General features: G+C 42.0%; 1 protein-coding gene across 10 annotated transcripts in view; it reads left to right on the plus strand.

The window, feature by feature from the left end:
- Positions 1–17383, plus strand: part of LRRC56 (leucine rich repeat containing 56) — a 133235-nt gene that overhangs the window by 34979 nt on the left and 80873 nt on the right. For 2 of the 10 annotated variants that reach the window (XM_084630428.1, XM_084630427.1), the window contains exons 2-4: positions 4294–4366; positions 11074–11132; positions 14302–14468. The exons of 1 other annotated variant lie outside the window; for it this stretch is intronic. In XM_084630428.1, the coding sequence (XP_084486554.1) occupies positions 4299–4366; positions 11074–11132; positions 14302–14468 (294 nt within the window). In that variant the 5' untranslated portion in view covers positions 4294–4298. Of the gene's footprint in view, positions 1–853; positions 1004–1362; positions 1521–1585; positions 1720–4293; positions 4367–11073; positions 11133–14301; positions 14469–17383 lie in introns of those variants that run through there. 7 more of the 10 variants (XM_084630424.1, XM_084630433.1, XM_084630426.1 and 4 more) reach the window with 6 other exon arrangements.

The following is a 17383-nucleotide window of genomic DNA, read 5'->3' on the forward strand; positions in this document are numbered from 1 at the left end:
CTGTAGCGCATTAGGGGCCTGATCCTGCATAGGTGCTGTGCATCCTCAACTCCCATTGACCTTCATGGGAGTTCAGCACCATGCAGGATATGCTTCTCACCTTACAAGACTGAGTCATAGTTTATTCAGGTGCAGTATGTTCCCAATGCACTATTGGGAGTGTGTTTGGGATGCCCGCTGTTCAAGGCAAGATGGTACATTGTGCAGGTGATGCCCATGATTTCCAACTAGAGAGTGCATGCTCCAGGGAACATGGCCAGCACTCAGCCATGAACCTTCTATGTAATACAGAAGGCCTCCATATTGTGTACCTATTTTGTGCAGTAATCGCCTGAATACTTTAGTTGTTTTCTTTATGAGAACAAATGTGACTGTTCTAATGTAAACAGCTATTGCATTTCTCATTCTGACTGTTTTTTCCAGACAATACTTTCTGCAGTGAAAATGCAGTAAATGTTGACTTCAGCCTTTTATTCAATGCTAGGCTAAAACAAACACTTTTTTTACCACATTGAGTCAGTTTGCTTCTTATGGCCGCAAAGACAACTATTGTTTCTGGCGTTCAGTAAATAACTGTTGGCAGGCACATCAGTTGTACTTTATTAAATCCTTTACCTTGTCCTGATTACTCCTGGAAGTTGCCTTCAGTCTTTATTTCTTTACGCAGTTCTAAGTTATATTCCATTAGGTACTGTCACATTTTTAGGACATATTGAGCACAGTCCTCTGCTATTGTGACTGATGAAGCAACAGTTTTCCTCCCATTTATTACAGAATACTCCAGCCTTTAGAATCCACTTTCCTTTTTCTTTTCTTTTTATTGAAGACAAGCATCTTAATGTTGTTTTAATAGGACATGGAGAAAAGTCATGAGACACTGCACTAGAAGCCCATTTTCTATTAAAGACCAATGGAGATGTGACTAGTAAAAGAAAATTCCCATAAGAGGAGAGGGAGATGGATATGAGAAGAAGGCAGAACAACGGTGGATAGAAAAGAAAAGGTGAAAGATAACAGCTAGGGGGTGAACGACTTCACTTTGTTTTTAAAATTTTTTTATAAAATACCCACAATGTTTCAGACTTCTGCATTTTTAAAAATCTTTTCTTCTATAACATGTGCTCTCTCGCTCTCTCTCCCATCCTCCATCCCCTCCTTCAAAAACCTCCCCAACCCTTGAAAGTTTTGCCTAATCAAGTACCTGGATAAGAAAGTAGTGTGCAGTCATGTCAGAGTTCAGGATTGTTGCAATCTAAAAGCTTTTCTGATGCTTGTGCTCTCTTCCTATGTTTGAGCTTTAGATAATATTCATTATTACCAGCAAGTCACCGAGGAAGAGCAAATGATGCATAGAACTAATAGCCTGAGGACTGGCTCTGGTATAAAGTGTGGTAGCTGTAAAATGTATTCTTCAGCAATAGGATTGCATATATTCATGCTGCCGAAGACTGACATGTTGGAGGAGTAGTTGCTGATCATACGTTCCTCTGTAGCAGGAAGGAAGAACAGCAGTTTTCAGTGTAAGGATCTGGTGTCCTATTGAATTCATCTGTAACAAAATCTTTTGGTCTGTATCTTTCCACAGTGGAGTGTTCATGTGTCAGTGGAAAGAATAAAAAAAAAAGTCTATGATGTCAGCAAGCTGCCTTTCATGACACTGTGGGTCAGATTCAGTATGTGAGCTGTCTTTTGAGCAGATGTGAGTTTGGCTTCTCCAGGGTGGGTAACTACTTGTTCCACTGTCTAACTGAAACGTATTTTGGGACAGAACTAGAATATAGCAACCAATCTTTTCAACCTGCAATAGTATAAAATTGTTAATGCCACAAAATAATATGAATAAAATTCCTCATCTTGGAGTTACTACATTTCATATTAGTGTGAAAGGTTTGATTTTTACTTCTGAGAATTATAGATATGATGTTCTTGAGTTAGAACATCCTTGAGCAACTCACCAAAATGAATTTAGAAGTATTCAGCTGACTTGAATTTGCTAGTAAAACTGAGTCCGGTTAGTGTTTTTGTTACCATTACGTGTTCACAGAACATGGTAACAAATCCACCAAGTAGTATTTGATGATATTACATGGGCTACAAATAGTTGCCATTATACAAGTTGAAAGTTGATTTGCCATGGCAGGTATTGTGTAAAGGCTAATAGAACTGCATTAAAAATGGGAAATCATGGCTCGGGAGCTAAGGTTTTTTAAAGGGGCACTGTCTGATTAAAATTTGGATATTTTTAAAAAACAGATGGTGTTACTTGTGTAACTATTAACATCTCAGGTTACTAACACTGGAGGAATATTAAAAGTGTAACTTACTTTTCACTGTGTATCTGGTTTACTTCTTGCACTACATTGATCTTAGACCATTTCACTTTTGTTTATAGTTCGTTACTAATCCATTTCATGTCCTCCTTTTTATACAATGCTGTTGCCGGCACCCAGTGCCGAGAGGCAAAACAACAGCAGGGGTTCATTACCCAGTGTGCGTCACCCAATAATCACAACGGGGTGGAGAAGCAGAAAAGTTTATTTGCAGCTGCAAACAAGGTACAGGGAGAATAGAATCTCAAATCCTGCACACAGAGCAGGAAGTTACACAGGTTTTTATACATTTTTTTTTTTTAGCATATTTATTTAATAGCAAGCTGCCCTAAGTATCCATATAGCCAGTCAATCCAGTTTCCAGTTAGTTCCCTTGTTCTCTGTATTATCTGTTAAACCATACATAAAGCTGCTTTATTCAGCATGGTTTTTCCATATTTGCCCTGTTTGGCCTTGTTTAGTTTCAGGCAGTTTGACTCTGCAACATATTGTTGCAGATCCTCAGCATAACTGCTGCGAGTGTCTCCAGGCGGGGGGGTCAAGGACACTTGGGCCTAGTACGCATAGCTGCTGCGAGTGCCTCCAGGCGGGGGAGGGGGGCCAAGGACACCTGGGCCTAGTGTGAGGGGGCTTCATTGACACTCGTGGTCTTCCATCCCCTCGAGTTACCTAGTGGCCATGCCCCAGTGTCCCCAACAATACCGGTATATTGTAGTGTTTGGATCGAAAAGAGAAACATTTTGTTTGATTATTGTGTATACAATACCTACATTGATTTGACAGTGTTCCTTTAAATTTAAACTGTTTTTCTTTGCCAATTTTTGGGAGCATTTTGTACCGAAATGTGCTCCTGAGCTGTTTTCTGTTCCCTGATGTTTTCCTTTGACTTCTGGTAGACCTGGGTTTCTTTACCAGAAAACTTGGTCTGAGCACAGCACTGGAAGCGAGGACATTTTATGTTCTAATCTCAACACTGAAAGTGACTCCTTTTGTGACCATGGCCACAACTCATATGACCTCTCTTCAGTGGTGGATTTAGAGTTAGTGGGGCCCTGTGCTCAGCTTCATTTTTGGGGCCCCTCCTTGGGACCCACCCAAGAAAAAGAACATTCTCTCTTATCTCCCTCTGCCCCCATTTTTCATTCTTTTTTTCCTTCATCCTCCTCCTATAAGTAATAGGAAATAAATGAAAATAAAGTGAGGTACCTTGATTGTTTTTTACAGTCTAACTTATTTTTCCACAGACCACTTGAAAATTGCTGAGGGTCTCGGCAGACCACTTAATGATCTTTCCAAATATTGTTTGTACCATTAGATAACTATTGTAAAGCGCTTTGGATAAGAGAGCTTTATTTAAAAAAACATTAGGATGTGGGGTCTGGCCAGGACTTAGGGTGCAGGAGGGGGCTCGGGGTTGGGGATACAGGGACTGGGAGGAAGTTAGAGTGCAGGAGCAGGCTGAGGGTTGGGATGCAGAGTCTGGCCAGGAATTAGGGTAGGGGACGGGGCTCAGGGCTGGGGCAGGGGGTTGGGAAGTGGAGCGCTTACCTGGGGCAGCTCCCGTTTCGTGCGAGGGGTGCAGGTGGGGATGTGGGGGGTGCAGGAGTCAGGATGGGTAGGGGGCTAAGGGGTGTTGTAGGGTGCAGGAGCCAGGGAGGGCAGGGGGCTCGGGGGGTGTGAGAGGGGTGCAGGAGTCAGGGCTGGGAGTGTGAGGGGGGTACAGGAGTCAGGGTAGGGGGCTAAGGGTGTGGGCTGGGGTCGTGGGGGTGCTCCCAGCCCCCTGCCCTGAGCAGCTCACAGCAGGGGGTAAGGGGTGGTATGTGTCAGGAAAGTGCGGGGACCCCGCTTTTGCTCCGTCCTGCCCCAATTCCACCCCCTTCCCCAAGGCCCCACCGTGAACTGCTTAAATGTTACTTTCTTTTCTAGAATGGGCAAATCATAATTTTTGTATATTATTTTTCAGACTACATGCTGAGGAAGCAACCCTTTTGTTCCCAGTTGTTAAATCTGCTGTGTAAGAGGAGAGACCCCTGGAGGTAACTAACTTCTTTTTAGCAGTATACAAAGATTTGAACATGGAGTAGGGATAGAAATGGGATGTGCTACGGTGTTCTGGTGCATTCAGCACTATCCTGTCTCAGTTCTGCAGTCCAGTCCTAGCATTAGAGTCTCAGATCTTAGATTTTGTGTTTTAAGTCTCCTAACCAAAACCAAGTCTAAGTCCTAAGTCTACATGGAAATGAAGTCAGAGACAACTTTAACTTCAACTTCAGTTAGACCTATGAGACTTTATGCTAACTTGGCATGGCTGATCAGGAAAAGGGAGACCTTCAGACTTCTTTCTGATAGAGCTACTGTGAAGAAGGAATATAAAGCATTGGTAACCCACAGGGATGGCTTTTTATATTCTAAATGATTACGGCCACATTTAGGCAAAACTTTACTCACATGCTTAACTTTACTTATAGTGAGTAGTGGGACTATTTACTGTAAGTAAAGTTAAGCATGTGAGTAAAGTTCAACATGTAAATAAGCTTTTGTAGGATCAGGGCCTAAAACCGAATGTTGAGCTGTGACTTCTTCTGTATTTGGAAAGTGTTTAGTATGATGGGTGCTACCGCACCTTGAATAATACTTCAGTACATAAGGGTAGCCTGAGAATATTAGGTAAACTGAGAAATTAGTACTTGGTTATTGTCCCTTAAATGTCACAGAAGATCCAATGTGTATTGAGAGAACTTGCAGAATACTGAACTGTAGATCAAATCTTTACTCGGCTCAAGAGAATACAATTATCTGTAGACTCCATCCCTTGGAGAGGATTTTGGAGCTGGGGTGTAAAAAGAAGGATATTAAGTACTCCCAGGCAAAAAACTTCATTACATTGGAGTTAACGCTAAAATTAATACCTATATCTTGGGGATGGGTGGGAGGAGTACGATTGAAATTTAGATATACTAACTTCTTTAAAAAAAATTTTTTTAAATAAAATTAAGGTTCCTCCGCAACTTTAATTATTTCCCCAATATTGTGCTCTCTGGGGTATCCTCCATGTAAGGTTACTATGTGTTTATGATAAACACAACTAGCTGACATCTTAATTTCTGTATCATCATCCATGATGATAGGGAGAATTTAAACACTGTGGCTCTGATTCTCTACTACATCCAAGCTGTGCTCAGATGTAGTGAAGAGTAGCAGCCATGGGAAGCCAATTATAGCTCCCTGATCCTTGGTTGCCTGGTGGAAGTTAGAACAGGAAGGGGTGGGCAGTGCTGACTTCCACCACTAGTGTAAGGTCTTACACCAGTGAAGGATCAGAAGTAGAAGAGCTCTGCTTCACCACAACCCCTGCTGTCCACATCACGCCCCCAGTAAGCCTCTCTCCTTTCCTTATGTTAGGTGTGGGAAGAGGCTGGTGCAGAAGCAAGCAGAGACACCTCTGCCAGATTTCTGCCACCAGAGGGTCTCCCTATGCAAGAGTAATTCTCTACCAGCACTCTCTGGCCACTTTGTGCCACAGGAGCCAGTGAATCTAGCTCTGTATCCTTTGGTGGTTTGTAGCCACAGATTAATTTGTGGATTTATATTCACTGACATCCTCTGTGGTATACATAGCTGTGCATAACTAGTATTCTACCTCCACTGCTAACAATAAAGGCTGCTAACAATAAAGACTGTAACAATTGATTCAACTTTGATTTACTGTTTCACTGATTCCTAATAGCACATATAATGGAGAAAGAACAACATTTGGCAACTAATCACAGACTTATTTAACTTAGAGGCATTTCCAGCACATATGATAAAAATTTCTCACTTTCATCAGAGATCTGGCAAAGTATTATACATCTTGCTCTTTATACATGCAATATGTGTGTGTGTGCAGGCTTTGCATTATATAGGCACTTAAAAGCCACAAACTTCTGATTTATACTTGTATATAATATCAACTTGTGGTTTTAAAATACACTGCTTTTTTATTTATCTATATTACATTTTGTAAGAAAATGAAACGAAGTTTTCACCTCCAAGTTGCTGTTTCAAATCCAATCTGGGTTTATGGCGTGGGCCTGCTGCACAGAAGTGAATTTCACTCTGAATAAGCATAAAGACTGAAGACGCCTCTCACTCAGGGTGAAATTCACCCCTACACAGAGGGCTGGCATAAAGCCTATGCACCACTTACTACCTGTTTTTAGAGTTTAAGTGGAACTTAAGTGGGGCATAGGCCTTGTGAATTTCACCCCAGTGGCATCTCTAGGTCAGGGTTTATGCACACTGCTAAAAGCTGTGAGGCAGCTTTTGTTACGGCTAAATAGAGGCCTTGGTAGCTTTCACAAGCAGTAAATTCAGGCAGGAAGAATGTAAACAATGGGCCAAATCAGATTTTCTACCATGAGTGAATTTGGCCCAACGAATTCAAACTCCAATTCAGCAAAGCACTTAGATACATACTTAATTTAAAGCATGGGCTTAATTCTCATTGACGTCAGTTGGACTGTGCTTAAAGTTAAGTGTGTGCTTCAGTGGTTTGCTGAATCGAGCCTTCATATGGTTGTAGAGTGAGGAGGGCCTGATTCTGATCCCAGTTACACCAGTGTAAATTGGATATGACTACCTTAAAGCCACTGGGTTTTCAATGCTGTAGGCAAGAGGAGAATCAGGGCCTGATAGTCCAAATTTTTTATGAAAACAAGAGACGTGTCAGGGAATATGTGAATGGAATGATTATTAATGCTTTATACAGTGATTGCTCTTAGCCCTTTACAATTTTGTCTTTGGAAACAAGATAGCATTACTGCAGTGTTCACTTCTTTCCCCGTACTTAAGAATAACAAAAGATGAATGCAGTAACATCTAGTTATCCAAGGTAAAAAGCTGTTGAGGGTGACTGCTATATATAAAAAACATATTTTTAACTTTTTTTATTACACCTGCTAAAATAGAGTAGTGTAGGATGCTGCATATTACATAAATGTTGCAGGGAATTGTTTTTCCCCTTTAGGGATTGATTAAAGTAACGGTAGTTTCCTGATGACATCATAGCAGATTCCAGCTGCCCAAACAGTCATTTTCCAGAAGAGGTTATCTGCAGTGCACTTACACAGAATTACACTTAAAAGGGCACTTACAGTTCCCTTAGGACTTCTAAACGTAACTCAGAGTTGAATCCTTGGTAAACACAGAATTCTTTGTTTTCATTTAGTGACGATGGTAATGCTGGGAGCCCAGCCATGGCTTGTGATTCTGCAGTTAAATGAATAATTACATAATCATGGACTGCAGGAAAAATTAAATACTCCAATGGACGTTCCATGTATTGAGAAGACAGCAGTATGTTTTGTATAGAGAATATTCAGACCTGCAGCATAGGAAGAAGATAATATGGAACTCCAGTGCCATACCTGAAATTAGACTCATTGCTGCGCAGAGTAACTTTTTGAAGGCATGAGCAGCCAAAAAGCAGAAAAGGCTGCTTCTTCAGCAGCTGGCTAGGAGAGCAGGACTGTGCTTGTTATGGGGTGCTGACTGATTTCTTTGCTTGCTGGGGTAGCTAAGGAAGAGCCTGAAGAGGTGAGAAGAGAGGCTTAATCAGGAGATGGGAGGGAAAGAAATGGTGGAAGCACAAGGAGGGATGTGACTGACAGCAGAGAGATGGAAACCAAGTTTTTTTGGCTCCCATTCTTCAGATAAGAACCATAGGGACTATATCACTAGTCCAGAAGGCACTAAAAGCTAACCAAAGGTTTCAGTTTGTCACTTAGGGCTGTCTCAGTATTTCAGTGGCGTTTGGTGGCTCATGTGATGACACCAGTGCAATGTATACTGAGGAGTTACTTACAAAAGAAGATAGCAACAGTGACATTGAGGGACTTGCAAATGGTAAAACTTCCAATCCCAGTGTGCTGTGTCCTCCTCTTCCCTTGAGACATTTGGGGCATTCAGCTGTATTTATTTTTATATTTGCTAGGACAGCTTTAATATGTGGATTTATAAATTTTCCCGGCATAAAGCCGGATCAGTCTGTGTAGATATTGTTTTTAAAAACAACAGCCTATTTACATTATGTAGACAAGAGCTTTTGCTAATACTTTGATGTATGAGCTTAGAAGTGCTAAGGGCCAGGCACAGTCCAAAGGGTCTTTCCCAGGTTTCAGAGGAAAAAAAGCGGGGGGGAGGTGGGAATTAATGTAGAGGCATATGCTTCTGGTAGCTGCCATGGTTGAAATGCATATTTATATATATATTTAATGAAGAATGCACTACATCATCATTAACTCTCATATGAATGTTTTTAGAAAGACAGCAAAGTCTTGGAGCTTCACCAGCTTGCCAGGACCTAATCACATCAATTTACTAGGAAGAAATTGGCAGAGAAGAGTTAATTAGTCTGTTCTACAGGGAGTTCTAATAACACAATAGTCCAAGGACAATTTTGATAATAATCCTTATCATTTATATTCTGTAGAACCTTACATGTTCAAAATTTTGTACAAGTCATCTTCACAACACACCTATAGCGAATGTAGGTAGGGTCAGTATTATCACCCCCATTTTAAAATGTGATTTGATTTGTTGAGGCTATGCAGTAAGTGTCTGGGAGATTAGAACTCCTGACTCCATGCCCTAACCATTGACTTCAGTGGGGCTAGTCATGTGCTTAAGTCCCTTGTGAATAAAGGCCTGTGTCCCCAATCCTGCAATCACTGATGCATATTCTTAATATGGCATGTTTTCAGGAGAGTAGTCCCACTGAGGTCAGTAGGACTACTCATAACGTGGATTTCCTGGGTTTTTTTAATGATTGGGCTGAGGGTGGTTATACTTGATCTACCTTACCTGTTTCAGAATTTAATGTTATTGTGTAGGATATGGTAGACCCAAGGAAAGCCTGCAATGTGTAAGGAGTTCAGGAGCCAATCTGTGCTGAGAGTAGAGGAGAACCCTAGGGAAGCTTTAGAATATCAATAGGGTTATGCTTAGTGCAGATAATAGGGTTATGCTTAGTGTACCCTAGGGCAGATGCTTAGTGACTTTTGCTGTTGCTGGTGGTTACTATCTTCCCACAATTGACGTGTACACAAAGTAGCACATGAGCATGTGCTCACAGAAGACATAGATTCCATGACTTTACATCATTTTCTTTAGCCTAATTTTTTTCCCTTGCTTCTCACCTGGACAAAGGAAGTTCTGTTACCATATACTGCATATATCTCCTGTGGGTGCAGTAGTTTTGCCAGCTATCCCAGCACATATTTCTGGGATTAACTGGATTTTTGTTTGAACAGTATACTTTACCTTTAGGATTCCTGTATCACTGTCTTGTATTCCTCATTTTGGATATTATTCCTCAAAGTTCTGTCTCCTCTTGAGGAAGTTTTAACATGGTCAAAGTGCACCCTAGAAGACTGATATTGTTTACAGACAACAACTCTGTTTCAACACAGACAATTTATCATGAAAATATTGTTCCCTTTACTACTCCAGTAGTTATGAGTAACAGATCAATAGCAGGAAGTACAGAATTGGGAGCATCACTTCAGATATTAAACCACAAATTGATCTGCTTGTCAAACCTTAAGTAAGTGCTGCATCAACACATGTGCCAGAGATGGGAGGACATTTTGAAATGTTGTAGCGATGGACTGAAACAATGAGATAAATTATTTCTTTTATGTAAGTGGGTTAACTCTTTAGTGCCAGTGTCTGCACACTCCTGCTGTTAGAACAGTTGCATTTTGCACTGATGGATCATATCAATAATTCAAGACTCTCAATCTACACCGCTCCAGAAAAACACACTGAATGTATACAGTAGGCAAATCTCTCACCTGATGGTGATATCTTTGCTAGAATTAAAAGGAACGATAAACCTTTATAAATAATCTAACAAAACAGCCATACTTATTTATCTGTCATCCATGTGGTCATACAGCCATACAATGGACACTGTAATCCCAGTCAGACACTGGACAATCAATTCTCCAAGCAAAACTAGGATTCCTTTGATTACTTTTGTCTTTTTATTTTAGTCTTCTGTTCTGCTTCATATCAGCAAGATCTGACTTTTTTGAACAACTGGGGACTAGTATTACCCAAAGTTTTGAATAAAGCTAACATTGTCTAGACGAATTGGACCAAATTCTTCCCAGCAATCTGCATAGGAGTATGCTGGAAAACCCACGCTCAACAAGTGACAAGAAGGATCAAAGCTGATTGAATTGATTTCTGGTGTATCTGAAACAGTAGTATAAGTATACTTCACAAAACTTGGGTGACAGAAAACACACGGGAGTGTTACCCGACATGGCCTGGAAATCAGAGATCATGCTTCACACTGATATGTCCATACTCCCTGGCCAAGGACAGACCATTAATATCTTCCTGTTCAGGTCTAATGTGGGGTCTCTCTCACATAGATTATTCTCGTACTTATTAGGAATAAATTCTCAATGGGTCTGCAAACCTGGTCATGGCAATAATATGGGTTTAATTTAATGCCTTCTGTACCAATACAGGACATATGTCCATTTGGGAGCTGTTTATGTATGTTTTTATGTTCCAGCTGGAGTTTGACCCTAGGTTTTAAGTTAAAACTTGCCTTTCAGGATCGTTGGTATTCTCCTACTCTGTAGGAACATGTAAGAAAGAGCCAACCATATAACAAAACCAAGACTTGGAGGTTATACTCTTGAGTCATGCAGGCTCTTTTGAAAAACCCAACCCTCTTTCTTTACAGGAAGAAAAGTATATTCATTGAAGCCCTAGCTGAAAAATTCAAGCCCTCACTGGATGGAGGTGGGTGGGGAAGGGTCTCCCCTCTGAACAGAACTTTGTAAAAGAATGATGTGTTAGTGAAAGAAATTACAATGGAAAAAATAAAATGGTAGGTCTTATGGGGAAAAAACAAAGTAATGAAAATATACAGGTTAGGAACTCAGGATTTTCAAAATCCTTTCCCCACCCACTCCTTCATTTTAATGGGCAACTCTGGTGTTTTAGAAGCTACGAGCCTCATGATTCAACTCAAGTGTAGTTTTATGGTGCTTACGTATAAGCGGTTAAAAGTATAAAAAGCAATAAGTGGGTGCAGAGGAATCAGCTCTTTAATATTTTTAGGTATTACGCTATGTTATGGTTCAGAGCTAGTGAATTTGAAATGACAGAGTAGGCAGTTTTTTTCTATGGAATCGTAGAAATTTAGAGCTGGAAGGGACCTCGAGAAGTCATCAAGTCCAGCCCCCTGCTCTGAGGCAGAGCCAAGTAAACCTAGACCAGTGGTGGGCGGCCTGCGGGCAGCACACGGTCCATCAGGGTAATCTGCTGGCGGGCCGCCAGACCATTTGTTTACATTTGCATAGCCACCCGCAGCTCCCAGGGGCTGCGGTTTGCCATTCCCGGCCAATGGGAGCTGTGGGAAGCGACACGGTCCACAGGTTGCCTACCACTGACATAGACCATCCCTGACAGGTGTTTGTCCAACCTGCTCTTTAAAACCTCCAAAGCCAGAGATTCCACAACCTCCCTTGGAAGCCTATTTTGGAGCTTAACTACCCCACTAGTTAGAAATGTTTTCCTAATATCTAACTAAATCTCCCTTGCTGCAGATTAAGCTTATTTCTTCTTGTCCCACCTTCAGTGGCCATGGAAAACAGCTGATCACCATCTGCTTTATAACAGCTCTTAACATATTTGCAGACTGTTATTAAGTCTCCCAGCCTGGTCTTCTTTTCTTAAGACTAAACTTGTCCATTTTTTTTTTAAGCTTTCCTCATAGGTCAGATTTTCTAAAGCTTACGTCATTTTTGTTACTCTCCTCTGGACTCTCCAATTTGTCCACATCTTTCTTAAAGTGTGGTGCTCAGAACTGGACACAGTACTCCAGCTGAGGCCTCACCTGCGCTGAGTACAGCGGGACAATTACTTCCCGTGTCTTACATACATCACTCCTGTTAATAAACACCAGAATGATACTAGCCTTTTTTTTTTTTTTGCAACTGCACCATGTTGTTGACTCTCATTCATTTTATGATCCACTATAAACCCCATATCCTTTTCAGAAGTATTACCCCCTAGCCAGTCATTCCCCATTTTGTAGTTCTGTGTTTGATTTTTCTTCCTAAGTGAAGTACTTTGCCCCATTTTTATTGAATTTAATCTTGTTGAATTCAGACCAATTCTCCAATTTGTCAAGGTCCTTTTGAATCCTGTCTCCAAAGCATGTCAACCTCTCCCAGCCTGATGTCATCTGTAAATTTAATATGCATACTCTCCACTCCATTATTCAAGTCACTAATGAAACTTGACCCAGGACTGGCCGCTTCAGGACCGCACTAGTTACACCCTCCCAGACTGACAGTGAATCATTGATAAACTGTTGTTTGAGAACAGTCTTTCAACCAGTGGTGCACCCACCTTATAGTGAATTCATCTAAACCCCATTTCCCTAGTTTGCTTCTGAGAATGTAGTGTAAGACACTAATTCAGAGTGGCACCAGACCTGCCATAACAACAGATACAAAATCTGCAGCAATATTTCTACTGCTACAATGATCAATACCACCCACACTACACCTTTCAAGATCCATGGGTCCTATGCATGCCTATCACAATATGTGGTGTACCTCCTCCCGTGCACTAAATGCCTCAATAACAACACTGTGGGGAAATGAGAAAATCACTATGCTCCCAAATGAACTCACACAGAAAAATGATAAATGACCGGAACAAGAGTTCTCTGTAAGCCTGCACACACACGCACACTCTGTTGACTTTGATATTTCAAAATCAATTGCTATAAGTTTTGTCCAGAGTAGTAGATCTGGGAACCAAATAATGGTCTGGTTCAGTATGAATTAATTTAGATAACTACTTCAATCCTATCCCCTTAAACGTTACCTTATTCCTCCCTTGAAATAGGTGTGATTTGTTTTGTTTATAAAAAAAAAAGACAGTTTCCAGCAGTGGGAACTAGGCGACATGTTCTGACTGACATTAACAATTCATATCTCTTTCACATAGTACAGAACATCCTATAGTGCAATCTATTTTGTCCATGGTTAAAGCTTAAGAAGTTGGAGAAAAGTAATTGTATGTTTTGGTACTTACACTGGCAGTATGAGCTTCTATAAGTTCTTTTCTGTGTCATTTACAATCCTCAGAGGGGTTGGGTAAGGTGCAAGTGTGGCAGAGGGGGAAGTGGGCTATGGTGTTATTGGAAGAGGCAGATGAGTGTAATGAGAGGAGTGGGAGGGAAAACCTTTCACATGAATATCCTAAGTTTATTATTGTTAAAGAATGTTTGTATATAGAGCATTGTGTTTTATATAGCTAGTAAAAGACAAAGTCCCTGCCCCCAAAAGCTTACAGTCTAAATTGATCATGGCAAGACAGGACTTGAGAGGAGATCACGAGAGGCTAAAGGAGGAGAGAGAAAAGAAACATACAGAATAAGGTTGAAGTTGCTTGGGTATCATATTATGTATCAGTTTAGTTTCTATTTGTTTTTGATCATTCATAGCAGTGGTTCTCAAAGCTGGTCCGCCGCTTGTTCAGGGAAAGCGCCTGGCGGACCAGACCGGTTTGTTTACCTGCCACATCCGCAGGTTCGGCCGATAGCGGCTTCCACTGGCCGCGGTTCGCCGCTCCAGGCCAGTGGGGGCTGCGGGAAGGGCGGCCAGCATGTCCCTTGGCCTGCGCTGCTTTCCGCATTCCCCATTGGCCTGGAGTGGCGAACCGCGGCCAGTAAGAGCCACGATCGGCTGAACCTGCGGACGCGGCAGGTAAATGAACTGGTCTGGCCTGCCAGGGACTTTCCCTGAACAAGCGGCGGACCGGCTTTGAGAACGACTGATCTATAGCGCCTTGTGGAAATCCCGCCAGCTCCCAAGATAAGTCAAATTAACCTTTGCTAAGAGTATGCAATAAATACTGAAAAAGAAAACTAGTTCTTGTTTTTATTGCTAAGGGCATATCGAAATGGAACTAAACTGGAACCTTGGCAGAGTCCTCCGTCCAGGCTCAGCCACAGTCCGGGTGACTGATTTGAGGTGGCAAGGTCTCCTGAATCCTAGCCCATTGGTTAAAGATGATGGAGAGCTACTTATGGATGAATACCTTTCCCCCAGTAAACTGGTGAGTGGCCTCTCATTTTTTTTAATGCAGCTGTGAGGAGCATGCTAGCATATAGTCACATTATCCTTGCTTGTTAGCAGCTCTAATCAAGACTGCATAAATATGGAATAGCTGACAATTAGAATTTCATGTAAAGTGGCCTCTATCTTAAGATCATTTAACATATACATTTGTCTGTTTCATATACAGATATGACCAATGTAGTTCCTTCCATGTTCATTATCGACCTAGTGAGGTAGGCATAAAATAGTGCATGTAGCATAATCATAATTCAAAACATATCTAATTAATTCTTTCTAAAGTGCATTGAGTTCTATCAGAACATCAGAAGAGGGATTTCTACATGGATTGTGTGCTGGAAATTGGAAGCGTAATTCATCATTTAATTTTTATTCCTGAATAGAGTAAAATCATCCAAACGCCACTCTCACTTGCCTATATGTTAGTCTTGAGAGCCAATTATAAAGTACTGGAAGTATTTTAATTATGTTCTATATTTATCAAAGTGCCTATAGTTTTCCACTTCTGTCAAAGCATAATTGAAAGCCATTCTGCTTTTTGACAAGGGAAAATGATCTTGGTGCAGCCTCTTGTAAGAGAATGATGCATTGAAATCTATTGTGAAGAAACCCTTTCTTTCACAGTATATGGTATTTACTGAGTACTAGTGAAGAACAGAAACCTTTGTGGTCCTGAGAAGCTGGGGAATGCTGAGGTGGAGAGAGCTAAGCAACAGAGAAGTTGCAATAAACACTGCACCTCCCTGCATGTCACACAGCTGAGCTTCATGGCAGAACTTTGTACAAGAGTGATGGGGCTGAGGTTGTGTTTTGGACAGGCCAGGGGAGTGGTGGGAATATGGTCATTGCATCTGTGAACTGCCTAGATCCCCTGGGCCTCAACTCCAGTTTTGTGGGAGGGTAAGTTGATGGCAACTAAAAAGCCAAATGAAAAATCAGTCATAGCTGTAGGAAGAAGAGAAGTCTAACTCCGGTAAGTTTAAGTGCTCCTCTGCATTCTGCTCTACAAAGTGCAGTACAAGTACTCTGCAACTGGCTGTATACAGCAGCTCTTGGAGTCACATGATTACCTCAGGTTCTGAGCTTTCATTTTAAGAAAACAAAAGCAATTTTGTAGCCCTCACAGTTGGGAAGAAAGGATTGAACACGTGACCTGAGTGTAATCAATAAGTGATGTTTGCTTGAGTCTGCAGACAGCCTGTGTCAATAGCCCTGAGAGGTGAAGAAGTGCAGTGGGCCTGCCCACCCATACAGATACACCCATCTGCTGGGGTAAGTTGTGGGGGGCACCTCCGCTGCCACCACTTCTCTGGGGTAAGAGGTGAACCCTGCTGTTTCTGAGTGGGAGAGGCCTCGAGTTTTACCCCTGCCATTGCTTTCAGGGGCAGAGAGGGCCACTTGCTGCCAGCCCTGCCTTCCCAGGATGGGAGGCAGGCCTCCTTCTGCTGTGTGGGGCCAGGGCCACACCATAGCCTGAGGGCAGGGTCATGAGGAGCCTCCTTGTCATGGCATGCCTAGGGCACCTGATTGATTGCCTGATCCTGTAGCTGGCTCCTTTTAGTGACTCGGCTTGAGAGAGGCAGTGGGGATTGGCACAGCAGCAACAAAAGAGGATTAGATGATGGTGATATTGGTTATGGAAGTGAATGGCTGTGGTGTGAGCAACATATTTCTGAAGAGTTACTAAGTCTAAGCTGAGAGAAACGAAAGGTTGAAAAGTTTTGTTTCTCCTCTCTGTGCCGAAGAATATGTCACATATAAGGCTCTATGCATAGGAGAAAATATCAGTTCCCAAGACCTGATCCGTGGAGGTTATATCTTTCAAAGAACTAAAATACTGTTTAATTTATCTTATTTCTTTCTCCAAATTCCCAATTTACACTTTTTTTTTTTTTTACTATGTAAGACTCATCATGGGATGCTGGTCCATGACAAGGGCTCCTAGGTACTATGTAATACAAATGATAATGAAAGACATGAACTTGACAGTGCACTGTTGATTAGATAACTAGTTACACTGAGAACTACCCCCTTCATATTTGGTGCTCTTCCTGTTCATGAAATGTTTAGGTGTGAAAATCATTTCTTGGTGAGTATATAGAATATAAACCTCTGAATAGTTGCCACATTTTATGGTATATCTTGTTCTGTTTCTTTTGATTACACCTAATGACTTTGATGTGTGTGCATGTCTGCTTGTTCTTAGTTAGTCTTTGACAATAGATTATGTCCAGTGTAATATGTATACATATAATATGTGTGTGTGGACTAAAAAGTGCCCAGGATTTTATGCAGTGTTGTTGTAGCCATGTTGGTCCTGGGATATGAGAGAATCAAGGTGGGTGAGGTAATTTCTTTTCTTGGACCAATTTCTGTTGGTGAAAAAGAGAAGCATTCAAGCTACACAGAGTTCTTCACCTTGAATGGTCCCTTAGAATATGTGCTAACTACAGGGCCGTTCTTAGCCATAGGCAGAATAGGCAGCCGCGTAGGGCACCACTCTGCCCAGGGCACACTTGCTGGGAGTCCGGACAGACAGGAAGCAGTGGAGCATGTAAGAGCAGGGCTGCTGGGTCCTAGAGAGAGCCGAATGCAGCACAGTCTGTGGGAGGAGATTGGCTGCTGGGGTCTCTGGGAAGGGGAGAAGGTAGGGGTGGGCGAAGGAGGAACTCACCTGTGAGTGTGACTCTCTCCCCCGGTGTGAGGTGAGGCAGGCTCAGCGGCTGCAGTATCCTTTGTTGCCCCCCATAACGCCCATTCTTCTCCCCGCCCCCCACGGAGCACCCCTCTCTCCTCTCTCCCCTCTGGCAGGACTGGGTTGGGTGAGGGGAAGGGGGGGGCTGACTGCCTGTGTGCTGAGGAATGAGAGTGACAGTAACTCACTTCGTCAGCAGC

The sequence above is a fragment of the Lepidochelys olivacea genome (genome assembly GCF_965140295.1).
Source record: "Lepidochelys olivacea isolate rLepOli2 genome assembly, chromosome: 6".
Lineage (NCBI taxonomy): Eukaryota > Metazoa > Chordata > Testudines > Cheloniidae > Lepidochelys > Lepidochelys olivacea.